This window comes from Paroedura picta, chromosome 4 (assembly GCF_049243985.1).
Source record: "Paroedura picta isolate Pp20150507F chromosome 4, Ppicta_v3.0, whole genome shotgun sequence".
NCBI lineage: Eukaryota > Metazoa > Chordata > Lepidosauria > Squamata > Gekkonidae > Paroedura > Paroedura picta.
Window position 1 is genome coordinate 115,345,263 of NC_135372.1, and position 13,961 is coordinate 115,359,223.

General features: G+C 42.7%; 1 protein-coding gene across 1 annotated transcript in view; it reads right to left on the reverse strand.

Moving 5' to 3' along the window:
• Positions 1 to 3,069: 3,069 nt before the first annotated feature.
• NECAB3 (N-terminal EF-hand calcium binding protein 3) overlaps positions 3,070 to 13,961 on the reverse strand; it is a 94,317-nt gene continuing 83,425 nt past the window's right edge. The window contains exons 11-13 of the mRNA XM_077335286.1: positions 9,712 to 9,789; positions 7,682 to 7,773; positions 3,070 to 6,964 (exon numbers count right to left, since the gene is read on the reverse strand). Of these exons, the coding sequence (XP_077191401.1) occupies positions 6,936 to 6,964; positions 7,682 to 7,773; positions 9,712 to 9,789 (199 nt within the window). The 3' untranslated portion in view covers positions 3,070 to 6,935. The remainder of the gene's footprint in view (positions 6,965 to 7,681; positions 7,774 to 9,711; positions 9,790 to 13,961) is intronic.

Here is a 13,961-nt window from a genome sequence, read left to right on the forward strand (position 1 = left end):
CAAATATTTCAGTTTCCCTTTCTAGTGCTCTCAAATATGTGCTAGAAGGAACTAGTTTATCAATTTGGATTATCCAAGTAGATTAAAATTAATCCAGCGGTGATTTGAAATTAATCAAAACTGTGTCTGCTGAGGTCACTCTGAAATAACTAAATCTCATGGAGAAGTTCAGCTATGATAAAGGTGTAATCAGGTGAAATTGACAAAGAATAACATTCAGCACTGCCCTTCTAGTTTTAAATGACATTAATGCAGAACATACATCTGCTACATCCTTGGGTTGCAGCCTGTTTGGGGGGAAAAACCCAGATCTATTGCTGTCGTTTTTTCTAAAGAAAATGTGAAAAAAAGATGAGAGTCCCTTTATGCAACAGGGTGACAAATAAAACAGGTGAAGGCATCAGAGATGCATGCTTGCTGGTTCACATTTTCCTGGCCTTGTACATCAGTGCTTCCAAAACTCCATAACATCAAGAGCCTTGTCCCATGAAGAAGAATGTCGCAGCATAAGAAGCCTAGTCAAGTAAGACCAGGTAATAAATGCTATGTTATTGATTTTTTTTCTGCCAGCTGTGGAACTAGGACCAAAATAAAAGAACATTTTTGGGAAGACAAGTCTCAGAGAAGGGTCCACAAGCAGCCAAAAATATTAACAAGTTGTGAGTCAACTGATAAAGGGCCCCCCGAAGAGCATGAATATAGTTTTTCTGATAACTCCTCACTTTGTCTGAACCTGTAGCTGTGACATTTGTAGCACTGTAGGACAGGGAGAGTTTGATTAGCCACAAACCAACACAGAGAGACTTCTTTGGGATAATTTGAGAGCCAGCTTGGTGTAGTGGATAGGAGTGCAGATTTCTAATCTGGTGAGCCGGGTTTGATTCCCTGCTCCTCCTCCACATGCAACCAGATGGGTGATCTTGGGCTCAACACAGCACGGAAAGAGCTGTTTAGACCGAGCAGTAATATCAGAGCTCTCTCAGCCACACCTACCTCACAGGATGTCTGTTGTGGGGAGAGGAAAGGGGAGGTGATTGTAAGCTGCTTTGATACTTCTTCAGGTAGAAAAAAGTAGCATATAAGAACCAACTCTTCTTTTTATGAAGAAGAGGCTGACCATAGGCTAGGTAGATGATTCTACTAGCTTCTTTCAGAGTCAACAGAGGGCCACTCCATTCGTTCGTTCGTTCGTTCGTTCATTCATTCATTCATTCATTCGTTTGTTCATTTATATACCACAGGGAAGTTTCCTGGAGTAGTTGCTCCAGCAACAGACCCCTGTCACTCTTTCTTTTCCACACGGATTGTCCAGATGGCAAGTAGTTTTGGTGGTAATGCAGAACTGGGCTGCACTCAGCAATGTGCCAAAAGCACAAAAAAGGGGAAATGCCAGGTGATGGATGACTGATTTATTATACAAAGTCTCTATGTGTTTTTCTGGGAAGGCTTTGTCAGGGGGGATCAGAACACTCCTCAAGTGCTGGACTTGTCCACAGCCATTAAATTCTGTTACAGCAATTATGTTATTCTCCACTGTAAAATAATTCAATGGCTGTGTTCCAGCACTAGGTGACTGTTCTGATGCCCCTTGACGAAGCCTGCATGGCAAAACACATTGGGATTGGTATGATAAAGGAATTTCAGTGTCCCCAGATGCACAGTGATAGCACACAGACTTACCACATAGTGCAGTTTTTCCACATGGCAAACCGTTAAACTGTGAAGGCTGTGGTAAAAGTATATTCCATGTGAAGGCATCTGAATAGTGCAAGCTATTTCTTAGACCCAAAAGGAAAAAAGAGGACAGTGAATTTTGCTGAGAGTTAGCTTGTACTGAGGTAAGGTTAGGGGCACAAATTTGCTCTAACTCCAGTGGTGATTTTGGAAAATGTGGATTTTTTTTTTTAATGGGAGAGTAAAAGTACTGGAAGAGCCTCTTGTGGCACAGAGTGGTAAGGCAGCAGAAATGTTGTCTGAAGCTGTCTGCCCATGAGGCTGGGAATTCGATCCCAGCAGCCGGCTCAAGGTTGACTCAGCCTTCCATCCTTCCGAGGTCGGTAAAATGAGTACCCAGCTTGCTGGGGGGTAAACGGTAATGACTGGGGGAGGCACTGGCAAACCACCCCGTATTGAGTCTGCCATGAAAACGCTAGAGGGCATCACCCCAAGGGTCAGACATGACACGGTGTTTGCACAGGGGATACCTTTACCTTTACCTTTAAAAGTACTGGAAGATTAAGTGTCTCTATTTAGACAATCCATATCCTTCCTTAATTGTACAAAGTACTGCTCCTTGGATTCTCATCTGGTACATTCAACACCCAGGTAGAAAGAGAAGCTTGTTGATTTGGTTTTATTATAATAAATATGTTGTCCCCCCCCCTCCATTTTCCTCAGGAAACAACAGCAATGCATGAAGTCCTTTTGAACAATGGAAATCCAATTATTTTTATTACTGAGAAAGAACCCACTTAATATTCATGATAACATATTGGGTCAGATCCTTCCTGCTGTAGATTGCTCCCCCTTCCCTGTCCCCTGTGAGCAAGTTCATGGAGATCAGCGGGATGCAGCAGCGAGAGTTGGGAAAGTTATATGATTGATCAGAAATTTAGTCCTAGAAATGTCACTGGTACAACTGCAACACATCTGTAAACATTGGTGTTCTAGAAACTTGTTAGAACATGCCCATAAGACACCCCCCCCCCTTTTATGCTTGAAGTAGGCTTTGGATTCTTTTTAGCATTTTCAGAAAGTTTTAAATACAATACGTAAATTGATAAACATTAATCCATGGCTGCACTCATTCATAAAGGAAAACAGTGAGAAGATATCCATCTCAGTAATGACTCACCATTTTCTCGCAAGCTGATTTTAGTCAGTTTTAACAATCCATTAGCTTGCAAAGTGAATGAATGAATCACTGACACTGGCAGATCTACCATGCCATCTCCAACTTTCAGGGAAGCCTCAAAGAATTTCTGGAACATGCCAGGCTTCTTATCGTGCAATGTGTGCGTGCATGTATGCGTTTGAAAAGTACCCAAAGAGGTAAGAACAAAAAAAGTGGTTCTCTCTTTAGCATTTATTATTCAAACAAAGAACATTAAGAGAATTAATCAGAGGAGACAGGCCAAAACCTAACCAGATCAGAGTAGCACTGTGGACTGTGTAGAAAGAGACAGGGAACCTGGAAGACACAGTCATGTTTGGATTATTTAATACAGACACAGCCTAGCACACACCGAAAAAGAAAAATAAGTAACTAAGCATTCATAAAATTGATAACTATTCTCTCCTTGGGCTGATCTTTAGCTTTCTGTTGTTTGAAAATGAACTTTTTTTTTTGCTCTTCCCTATTTGTAAGAGAACTACTATAATAAGAATATATGCATAATGCAAAGCATCAGGCCACCATTTAGGAGAATTTATTTTCTTATTTTTGTAAACATGCAAATTTTCTGTGTCTCAGAAAGGTCCGCTTTATTTAAAACTAGGAAAAATGTATTGCTTGACTGGATATTGACAAATAGCTAGAGACATACTAGTTTTGTACTAGTTTAACTGTCCTAGAGTCCCCAGAATGTTCTAGAAATCGATATTTAGTGACGGTGCAAAGAATTCTCAGTGAGCGATTCTTTCGTGTCACAGAGCCACAGTTCCTAGAGTTTCCCAGAAAATGGAATAACTGTGAAGCCAGTTTAGGAGGTCTGTGGTGTAGACATGTCCTAAGAGGTTGCAGGCAACAGTCCTTTTGTTCTTTCAGAGCCAAATTACAGATAACATTGCAGCCATAAAGCTCCTACTGCCTTTTGTTTGTTTCTTTTAGCAGAAAGCTTGAACCTTCCCCAGAGGGAAAGGGAGCAGCTATCACTTTCCCTGACAATTGTCATTCTTCTGAAGCTGAGATCCAAACTAGATGCTTCGGCTTTCAATGAGTTCCTTGTAGCCCCACAGCTGCTGCAGGGGAATGGCTTTTAAAAAATAAAGGAGCGTTCAAACGGGCTAAGAAGGTCACTGTGGGAGTGGGGGTGGAAATACCTCCCTCCCCTTTAGGGTTGTCAGGTTCCCCCTGGTCACCAACAGGAGATGTGTGTGTGCAAGTGTGTTAGGTTCGGAAACCTTTGGAGATCCAGATTGGGAAGCTCTTGGAGATCTGGGGCTGGAGCCTAGGGAGGACGGGGACTTCAGTGGGGTACTATGCCATAAAGTCCTTCATCCAAAGTATCCCTTTTCTCCAGGAAATGATAAGTTGAAGATGAGCTGTAATTCCAGGGGCCCCACAGGTCTGACCTGGAGGCTGGTATTTCTATTCTCCCTCCATGCCTAAACATTGTTGAGGGGGATTATTTCCCCAATTTTGCTGCACAGAATACTCCAAGTGGAGCAGCAAAAATGGAAAAAATCACTTCCCGGGACTGTTTCAGCACAGAGAAATGGGGAGTGGCAGGAGCCCTTTCTTTTCTCCTCTGCAGTTGTCTTCCAAGTCCGTTTAGGCTCTTTATTGTAAAAAAGCCATTCCCCACAGCTGTTGTGTGGCTGTAGGGAACTTAGACCCAACTCTTTAAGAGTCCAAACTCTGATCTGGCACTCACTTCCATTATTCTCATTTTATACTTGCAGGCTCCCATATATGTGTGAAAAACATGGACTAGAAATAGAGATCCAAAACAACACAATGCCCTTCAATGGATTTTCTGCATTTGGAATTTTCATATTCATAATTTATCTGCTGTCCTTAGCAAATTACACCTTTTTAGGTCCAATAAACTCAGTGGCCTTATAAGTATATAACTCTGTTTAGGTTTGCACAACAACTGTTATGAGGTTTACACTGGAAAATCCCTTTTAATGACCTTGATCTCCTTGGAGAGCAATAAAGAAACAGTATTCATCAGAGAAATGAAATTACTTCATTGGATATATCAGAGACACTTCAAAGCCATGGCTCAAAACTCCATCATTAGAATCACAGAGTTGGAAGGTACTTCCAGAGTCATTTAGTCCAACCACCCTGCACAGTGCAGGAGCTTACAACTATATGCCCACCCACAGTGATCCCAATTTCATGGCCAAGTGATGCCTCCACCAAAAATCTCCAGAATCCAGCCTGGTCTGGAGGAAATTCACCTACTATCTCACAGTGGCAATTAGCAATTCCCTGGGTATGCAAGGAAGGACCACAAGAGACAAACCCTTCCTGCCCACCCACTCACAATTTGCCTTAGTTAATAAAATTGGCATTTCTGTGAGATTTCTGTCTAGCTGCTTGCTTAAAAACTTCCAGAGAAGGAGAATTCACCACCTCCCAAGGAAGCCTGTTGCACTGAGGAACCACTCTAACAGTCAGGAACTTCTTCCAGATACTTAGCTGAAAATTCTTTTGGATTATTTTCAAACCATTGGTTCTGGCCGGCCCTTCTGGAGCAACATAAAATATCTACTCTATCTACTATATGACAGCCCTTCAAGTATTTGAAGATGGTTATCATATCACCTCTTAATTTTCTTCTCTCCAGGCTAAACAGACCAAGCTCTCTCAACCTTTCCTCATAGAAATTGGTATTATATTTGTTTTCAGAATATAATTTATGAGAATAATTATATGCATCTACATTCTCAGAGTTTCTTTGAGAATATGCTAACAAATATACAAGGCTAGTCATGAATTAAGTAATATTCTTACCCTGCTTTGATTAGTGAGATTCATCACATATAATGAAGCAGAAACCAGGAGGGAAGACTGATTAGTAATCTGGGAAACCATCAGTAGGCGAGTGGTCGGCCAATTCAGTTTGGCCCTGATGACAATTCTCACCAGTCTGGAAGAATTTTCTGAGTTTGTTTCTCAGATATTTCATCTCTCGGAATCAAGAGCTGAATCTCTTTTTAAAAGCTGGTTCATAAAGAATGTGCTGTTGAGGGTATTGTATGTCTGCAACAATAAGAAAGGGTCTCACTAGCAAGGAAGGTGGGCTTCGCATAAGCAAGTGGCTGCTGTTTAGCATAAGACCAGTATGCTGCTTGATTAGTTAAAGGCCCAGCTAATTTAATATCCTGTTTCCAGAGAGTCCAACCAGGTAGCTCAGAAACATGGAATGAAGGTGATGTTTGCCCACCATCAACTGGAATTCAGTAGCAGGCTGCATGAGTAGACTCTTGTCTAGCCATTGTAGATATAGGTTGATGTATCCTCCATGAATTTGTCTAATCCCCTTTAAAACCACCCAAGCTATGGACACAGTATCTGTTTCTCAGCCTACAAGGCAGGTTATGTTTATGGTTTCTCCAATTTTTTACAGAATCACAGATACAAACAGGCCTCCATGCAAAGCACGGATTTATTCTAGAAAATCTTTTCTCTCCTTTTTTAAAATTCTCATCGGTAGACATCTCCTAAGCACACGATAAATTGAGACACAAGGCAGGGAAACACTGGTCACAACTCCCTCAAAATCTTTCTGACTTCTCTTTAATTAACCTCTGGAGGTTTGTACAATAATAATAGACAAACTCTCAATTTGGACCTTCCATTATAACTTCTGTCCTTCAGAATGATGCTCCCTTTAGGTACCATCACACTTCACTAGATGGTTTTGTATCCCCCTCCCACGGAGCTTCTGTCATACACTGTTTGCATAGCCAGAAAGCCTAGCAAGGCTATGACATCATTCATGTGAAAGGGTTATGTCGAAATTGTAGAAGGGTGCAAATAACAATCAGGAATGATGGCAGGGTGCAATCAGAAGTGCTCTCCCATTCCTACAGCAATTGAGGAAAAGAAGATAAAAAGCATTCCACGAGAATATAGAGGAGGAAAGAGGCATGGTAGCAGTTGGGGATGGAGAAGAATAACCCAGGAAGGGAGGCTGCCTTTGAAGGATAACGTTTGATCCATCAGCATGCTGGTTGCTTTGTAGAAATGCCAGAGGAGATCAGTTGTTGTTCATGATCCACCAGGAAGCTGAGAAAACAAACGAGATGTTCTCAAAGTTCACACAGGCAGAAAGTGAGACAGTTTGCTCTACAGAACCACCCTGGGCAGAAATTCCAAACTATGTGCAATGGGCACAATAGACACTCATATCCTTCCTTTGGAAAGCGCTTAAGAGCACAGAACATTTCATTAGACATGATCATGGTGCATATCTAAATTTTGCTGCAAATTTCAGAGCTATGCAGCCTGAGTTTAATGTCTGAAGAATCTAATTTTAGGAAATTAGCTGGCAGAAGATTTTTAAAAACTTTTATTCATATTTGGGACCTCAGACATTCCAATCTGTGATTTCAACAATTTGATCCAAGACAGCTTTGCACTGACTACAAGGCAAAGAAATACAACTCCATTGCCTATGCAAACCTCATCTCTCACAGGTGACAATACGAGCAATGAATATAATGGAGCCCTCCTTATCTATGTGGAGTTATTTCCAAATGCTATTTAATCAACCGGTTTCTATTTCCTTTCTTATTAAACGGAGGAGGAAATTACACTAAATGGCATGGCATTTGTAAATCTGTATAAAACCAGGCTACATGCAAGTTAGTTCTGAAATTTGCAACCAACTTTATATATGCACTATGATCACTGTATGAAAAATGCTCTATGCTCTTTAAGTTCTTTCAAAAGGAATAATACAAATAGGAACAAAAGCACAGTTTTGTCCTGAAACATACTTACTTGGAAACAACATGGTAGTCAAAAGTTCTGGAGAATCCAATAAATCATCGAGAGTCCGCTGGAACTTCTTGCTGCAATTGGACTGCAGATGGCTGCAAAGCAATTGGAAAAGTTATAGCGGTATATATAATAGCTGTGCCTTGACTAGCCTGTACTTCTAAAAGCAATAAGGGGGCAGGCCCCGTTCAATACAATTTAGTAGTAATTGTACAGTTTTCTACCATGTACGAATGTCACAAACAGTTTTTCACCTTACAGGGAATTTGATCCCAGTTTCACCTCTGTAACAAACTGACGGCCCTCTGCCATTCTTCACCTTTCTCACGCTCTGGAAGAAGTACTGCTTTGCTCCTGCATCCCCCCGCACTGAGGAATCTTCTGTATTCTCATTTTTGTTGCTTATGTGTCCCTATTGCTTCAGGATTTGATTTTTATTTATTGTTTCTGCATGTGTTTTGCTTCCTCTATTTTTATGCCAATAAAGGCACTCTGACTTGGCTCCCTCTATTACACCTCTGTTGATCGGGCATATCTCCCTGCAGTTTTAAACTGCAGGTTGTTAGGATGGACAAAGGGTGATGTAAGCCAGAGGGAGCAAAACTCAGGTGGAACATAAAATGAGAATACAGAAGAGCCCTGAATTAGGATGTGTTGATATGAGATGTGAGAAGCACTTTTATAAGGTGTTGTCCTATTATCTTTGACCCTCTTGTCACAGTATACCTATCTAAAGCAATAATATTTTTTTTCTTTGTCCCAACTTTGTTGATTCCCTTGCTACAATGCCAGGCATACTTTATAGGTATTTCTTTAGGACTTCTCTCTGCCTATCCTGCTGGACTGAAGGAGAGTAGAGGGGTATCTCATCACTCCCTTCAATCAACTTCACGTAAGCTAGACTTCCATTGCTTAGAATCATAGAATAATAGAGTTGGACCTCATGGGTCATCTAGTCCAACCCCCTGCACTATGCAGGACACTCACATCCCAATTGCTCATCTGCTGTAACCTGCCACCCCTTTGCCTTCTCGGAATCAGCCTCTCCGTCAGATGGCTATCCAGCCTCTGTTTAAAAATTTCTAAAGATGGAGAATCCACCACCTCCCGAAGAAGCCTGCTCCACTGAGAAACCGCTCTAACTCTCAGGAACTTCTTCCGGATGTTTAGATGGAATTTAGGACCCACATCTTTGAAGAATGGCAAAATCAGATGGAGAGAACTGATAATCATGCAGGTACAGGACAGCCAAAAATGAACTACTTCTCACACAGCACAATATGCAATTAATATAGGAAATCCACTGCCACAAAACTGGGCAAAATTCATGGAAGGCACTTCTTTTGATTAGCAATTATTTGTTCCACTTAATATTTCTGTTAAGGCCATGTCTCATGGCTTAAGTGCCACTCAGCTCTTAACATCCACTCAGGGCGGCTGTCCCGCCCCTGAGTGCCACCTCCTCCAACTGGCTTGCCTATCTGTCCAGCAGCCAGCCAATCGCCTTCCGCCCCCCCACCCCGGTGAGTTCTATAACAGCTGCTTGCAGCTTTTACAGGAGGATGGGGAGGCTGTCTGCAGAGTTCTTTCACTTCACTCCCCTAATCTAGCGCTCATTGCATTTGTGAATGCAACAGGCTTGGGCCCTAGTAATTAGCAATAATAACAGAATGAACTTCCATGTTCAGAGTTCATGTACTACTGAGTGCCAATTACTGGGCAGCAACGCTGGAGGGAGGGGTATTGTCTGCTTGCTTGTGGGCTTCTCAGGGGCTTCTAGTTGTCCACTGTGAGATAAAGGGTGCCAGGATAGATGGACATTATTCACATCCAGCAGGCCTCTTAGTTGATAATGAACTGCTCCCCACAAACTTTTAGAAATGAGCTGAATGATGGCATTTCTAAACTTGACTGTACTTGAACAACTGGGATCTGGCTACACGATCAAATCCAAAGTGGCTTAATGAACTGGCCATGTACGTTTAAACTCAGCCTCTACAGAAACACAGCATGAATTGTAGGAAACCACCAACCTTTTCCATGAAGGCACATCTTGCCAGAACTCGTAGAGGATGAAGCATGCCTCACTTGTCAGTTTGTGGGCAGACACACTGCAGGGAAAGAAGACCAGCCGGGAAGAAAAATGTTATCACTACACACCAGGCTGTGCATAGTATACAAAAATAAGACTCCAGTGTGTACAGCCAGCCTGACTCCTGTACCATAATTACTTATCTACAGTGACTCATGGATAGGCTTTTGTTGTTATTTTTATAGAAATGCTAATAGCCTTCATGCAGACGTTAAAGAACTGCCAGGGTTTTTAAAGGAACCTATGGGTTTCTTATGTTATCTCACAGCCCATGCACACAGAACGGCAGACACCAAGGCTTATCTGATTTGCTGTACATCCACATTTCCTTGGTTCAAATGAAATGATTGAACATGATAACATTCTTCATTCACATGAATCAGTACCAGACCTCACATGACAATAAGGAGGTCTCATTCCCTCCAGCATTTCAAGGTGTGTGCAAATGTTAAGTTTGGTAAATTAATCTATCTTCTTCTAATAAATAAATAAAATTTACATGGATCTACCACTGAAAATGGCAGCCCTGTATCATGCTTTTCACATGCTTCCACATGGAGTTTCCACTGAAAATGGCAGCCCTGTGTCAGGTTTTTTACATACATACAGACTGTTTTCCTGATAACCCAACAGTGACAACTTATGATTTGGAGTGGGGACATATGTGATGTGTTGATGGTCATAGTATAGGGGGAAAGTTTCAGCGGAGAGGAGGGGGTCACTCCTCACTGGACTGCATGATGAGATGACCACTAGTGTCCACTTACAGATCCCAACTCAAAACAATTCAATGCATCATCAGGCACTTAGAACCTCTACTAAATAATGACAGTTCTCTTTCACAAGTACTGGGGGGGGGCAAACCTTTCCTTGCCCACAAACATCCCCCCAAGCTCAAACAACTCCTGCTCACCCAGAACAATACAACATCTAATTTGAACATGGACACTGATATTAGAGCTTGCAATAAACCCAGATGCCTACTTTGCTGCCACAAACATCCAGACAACACAATCACTGGACCTACTTCTACATCTAACATTGTACATGCCATTAAATGCCAACTATGTCCTTCCATTCACTACATAGGGACCCCACCTTGCGGGGTCCCGCAGGGCGCGGTTCTCTCCCCTCACCTTGTTCAACATCTTTATGCGTCCTCTGGCCCAGCTGGTGCGGAACTTCGGGCTGGGTTGCCATCAGTATGCTGATGACACCCAGCTCTATCTCCTAATGGACAGCTATCCGAACTCCCCCCCAGAACCATTTGCCAGATGTTTGGAAGCAGTGATAGAATGGTTCGAGCAGAGTCACCTGAAACCCAACCCCTCCAAGACAGAGGTCCTGTGGCTGGGAAGAAAGGGGCAGGAACAGGAAGCGCGTTTACCCACCTTGGCGGGAGCGCAACTTACCATCGCGCCCTAAGCCAGGAATTTGGGGGTGACCATCAACACCTCCCTGACTATGGTGGCGCAGGTCAAGAGAGTAGCGGGCCAGGCATTCTTCCACCTTCGCCAGGCCTGGCTACTAGCGCCCTACCTGTCCCCTGACCACCTGGCTACAGTGATCCATGCAACAGTCACCTCCAGATTAGATTTCTGTAACTCGCTCTACGTGGGCCTGCCCTTGTCCTTGATCCAGAAACTTCAGCTAGTGCAAAATGCAGCTGCTAGGGTCCTCACTGCCACACCTTGGAGGGCCCACATCCAGCCGGTGCTGAGGCAGCTGCACTGGTTGCCAATAGCTGTCCAGATCCGGTTCAAGGTTTTGGTTTTAACCTTTAAGGCTTTACGCGGGTTGGGACCCATATACCTGAGGGACCGCCTGTCGCCCTATGTGCTCCGCAGGGCTCTACGCTCTGCGGGAGAAAACCTTCTGATCGTTCCCGGCCCCAGAGAAGCGCGCCTAGCCTCAACCAGGGCCAGGGCTTTCTCTGTTCTGGCCCCCACCTGATGGAATGAGCTCCCAGGTGAGCTGCGGGCCCTGCGGGAGCTGTCAGCATTCCACAGGGCCTGTAAAACGGACCTCTTCTGCCAGGTCTATAGTTGAGGCTGGGATTGGCAAGGAAGAACATTGCCCCCCTAGGGGGGTTTGAAGTAGTCATCATCACCTTCCATCCCCCAATACCCTTGTTCGGGTAGGGGAGAGTGGTATTTTCCGCCGTGTTATTTTTATAGTCTTTTAATGGGGGGTTTAATGGGGGATTTTGAGACTGTTGTTATCTGCCACGAGCCTGTGGGGAGTGGCAGGAAATATAATAATAATAATAATAATAATAATAATAATAATAATAATAATAATAATAATAATAATAATAATAATAATAATAATAATAATGGACACAGATCTGACATCAAGAATCACAAAAGTGAGAAACTGGAAGGAGAAGATTTCAGTGTTCTGGGGCACACAATGAGTGACCTCAAAGTAGCTGTTTTATTGCAAAGGAATTTCAGAAACAGACTGGAATGGGAGGTTGCTGAATTACAAGTTATTACAACACTTGGGACAATGGAAGGTCCTGGGTTTAACAGAGTATTGGCTTCCTATCTCACTATACATGCAATGTCACTCAGTTCTCACTTATACCCAGAAATTGAACTTTGTTGGTCTTTTTATTTTAAAGGGGAGAGGCACAAGACACAAACCAAGTCCTCACATCTGTTGTTAATTCCTTTATCATCTAGAATCATAGAGTTTGAAGGGACCTCCAGGGTCATCTAGTCCAACCCCCTGTAGAATGCAGGAAATTCACAACTACCCGCTCACCCACAGTGACCCCAATTTCATGCCCTAATGATGCCCCCCCCCCAAATCAGGATCCATGGCCAGTCTGGCCTGGAGGAAATTTGCCTCCCAACCACAAGGTGGTGACTGGCATTTCCCTGGACATGCAAGAAAGGGCCACAAGAGCCAACCACTCACACAACCCCTTCTGCCCACCCACTTACAATCTGCCTAAGTCCACAGAATCAGCATTCCTGTCAGCGATCTGGTCTCTGCTTAAAAACCTCTAAAGGAGGAGAACCCAGCACCTTCCAAGGAAGCCTGTTCTACTAAGGAACTGCTCTGTCAGGAACTTCTTCTGGGTGTTAAGCCGAAAATTCTTTTGAATTAATTTCAGCCCATTGGTTCTGGTCTGACCCTCTGGGAAACCAAAAACTACTCTGCTCCATCTTCTATATGACAGCCCTTCAAGTTTTTGAAGATGGTTATCATATTACCACTTAGTCATCTTCTCTCCAGGCTAAACAGACCAAGCTCCCTCAACCTTTCCTCATATGACTTGGTCTCCAAACCCCTCACCATGTTTGTAGCCTTCCTCTGGACACACACCAGTTTCTCTACATCTTTCTTCAGTTGTGGTGAATTTCTAGGTAGGCTTCATAGTCATCTGGGAATTTCTAAGTAGTCTTCAATGTACTCATAATTGTATAGATTATACTTTTTCTTGCAGTTTTGTATTCTTGGTTTGTTACATGTATTATACAGCTCACAATGCAGTCTCAAATGTTGTGATCTAGTTTTTAAAAATGTGGGATTGCTCGTTGTATGTATTATACTGTTTCTATTACACTGTTTCTAATTGTGGAAAGTTTGTTGAGTGTCAGCAAGAAAGCTAAGTAACAAATGACGCAAATAAGTAAACAGGATTCCTTAAAGGAATACTGCCAGTAAATATCCAATAATATGTAGAAACATTGCTGGGATCACCAGACAATGATTGAAAAATGTGGCTGACAAATGCTTAGAGGATTTTGAGAGTTAGACCCTCAGCCCAACTCAGTTCTGTATAGGCAACGACTATTAGCAAAATAAGGCATTCTACCTGTTTCTTCATTGGAGAACAGAAGAATTTACTAACTTTTTTCCAACAACAAATATAATTATGGAACCAGGAGGAGGGATACGGGAGTCTGAACTCACCAGCTTTTGAGCATGTAATTATAAATAGCAAATGCACACTCTGTCCCTGTTTGTTTTGCCATCTGTGTAGGGAGAGGAGCAGCCATATTTCTCTGTAATGAGTCTGTCTCGGGACCACAATGCTTATTTGCTTTATGGTTGCTGTTAGGGCAACAGATTCATTGGTGGATGGTGATCAGGTCTTGAGTACAAAGCAGCACTGTATACCCTCCGTGTGCTATAAATAGCTCATTCCTGGCTATTGAGAGAGTGAATTAAGGTTTG